General features: G+C 32.8%; 1 protein-coding gene across 1 annotated transcript; it reads right to left on the minus strand.

Annotated features, from left to right (window-relative positions):
- Positions 1–290: 290 nt before the first annotated feature.
- Positions 291–545, minus strand: LOTGIDRAFT_98374 (hypothetical protein; the record flags this gene model as incomplete). Its single annotated transcript, XM_009051251.1, has 1 exon — positions 291–545. A coding segment is annotated over one exon (255 nt), but the record flags the coding sequence as incomplete, so codon positions are not given.
- Positions 546–1321: the final 776 nt, after the last annotated feature.

Raw genomic sequence — 1321 nt, forward strand, 5'->3', positions numbered from 1 at the left:
TTCTACATGGCCCTATTACTAATTCACAATAACAACAGTTAGGTCAAGTGTTGAAACCAGCAGAGAAAACATGAAACATAACATCTGGATAACATCACCATATCATTCATTTATCATTCAATCTCGATCAAATAAAACTTTATTTCTGATTGGTTCAGAGGAAATCAGTCAACAACAAAAAATATCAAATAAAGTAATGATCTTACCTTGGCTTTACGAAGTCGAATAACAACAATGGCTAACACTATAGTCACAGTCAGACAAAAACTCTGAATCCCTAACGGAATTCCACGTAATAATACGTTATATTCCACTATACACGGCACCTCTCCCTCACATTCCTCACATCCTTTCCGACACGGAAGACACTGGAAGCTAGTCAAATAGTCCGATGACATGTTTTGAACATAGTCCAAATATAGTTTTTCCACATTCTCCCCATCAAAATATTTGTCGACGGCCAAATCCTCTGGGTAATAAAATCCGTTGCTACAGTGACACTGATAGTTCCCCCATGCAAACCCATTTCCAGGGATATGAACGCACTAGAATGAGAAAATAAATATTCAAATGAATTCAATTCTTATGTCACTCTGTTTTCAGAGTTTACTTTGATCTATGACTGCAAATAAAATGTTCCTTGTAAGCATTTCTTGGATCAAAGCATCCAGTATAATTTGCATACTAAGAGCAAGAAATATGTGTACTAGACATACACCTATATATTTATACCACAACCAGTGCTTTCTAGAATTAGCCAGCTGTTATCAGTTCTCTTCAAGAATAAATAGTTTTTCATACCAAGAGCAATAAATAAGTTTTAATAAATGTATCTGTGTTAGCGAGTTAGCAAGTTGATGGGCTTGCAAATTTCCCAAATTTGTTTTGTTCTTCAAATTATGTGGAAGAACTACAGCAACTTAACGAAAAAAAAATTTTCATTGCACCAAGAAGAAATTTGAGCAGTGCATGTTTTTATTAAAAACAAGATTATCTGGCCTTTATATTGCCAATATCATGTTAATAACTTAATTAAGTTTATCTTTTTTTATGTATTCAATATTCTACATGGCAACCTGGTGTGTTTACCATAATGCATGGTGATACTACTCCTATTTTAATATTTTATCATATGTTCTATGGTAAATTTTAACAAATTGCTCTCACTTATGGAACATAATTGAGTATTTGAAATTATTGCGACTGATTTGTGAAACATTATTGAGCATTGAATTATTGTGACTGCCTAACGAAACATTGTTACTTATTGAAATTATTGCTAGTCGCTTATAGAAGATTATTGCTTATGGTTTACTATGAT

The sequence above is a fragment of the Lottia gigantea genome, assembly GCF_000327385.1.
Source record: "Lottia gigantea unplaced genomic scaffold LOTGIsca_162, whole genome shotgun sequence".
Classification (NCBI taxonomy): Eukaryota; Metazoa; Mollusca; class Gastropoda; family Lottiidae; genus Lottia; species Lottia gigantea.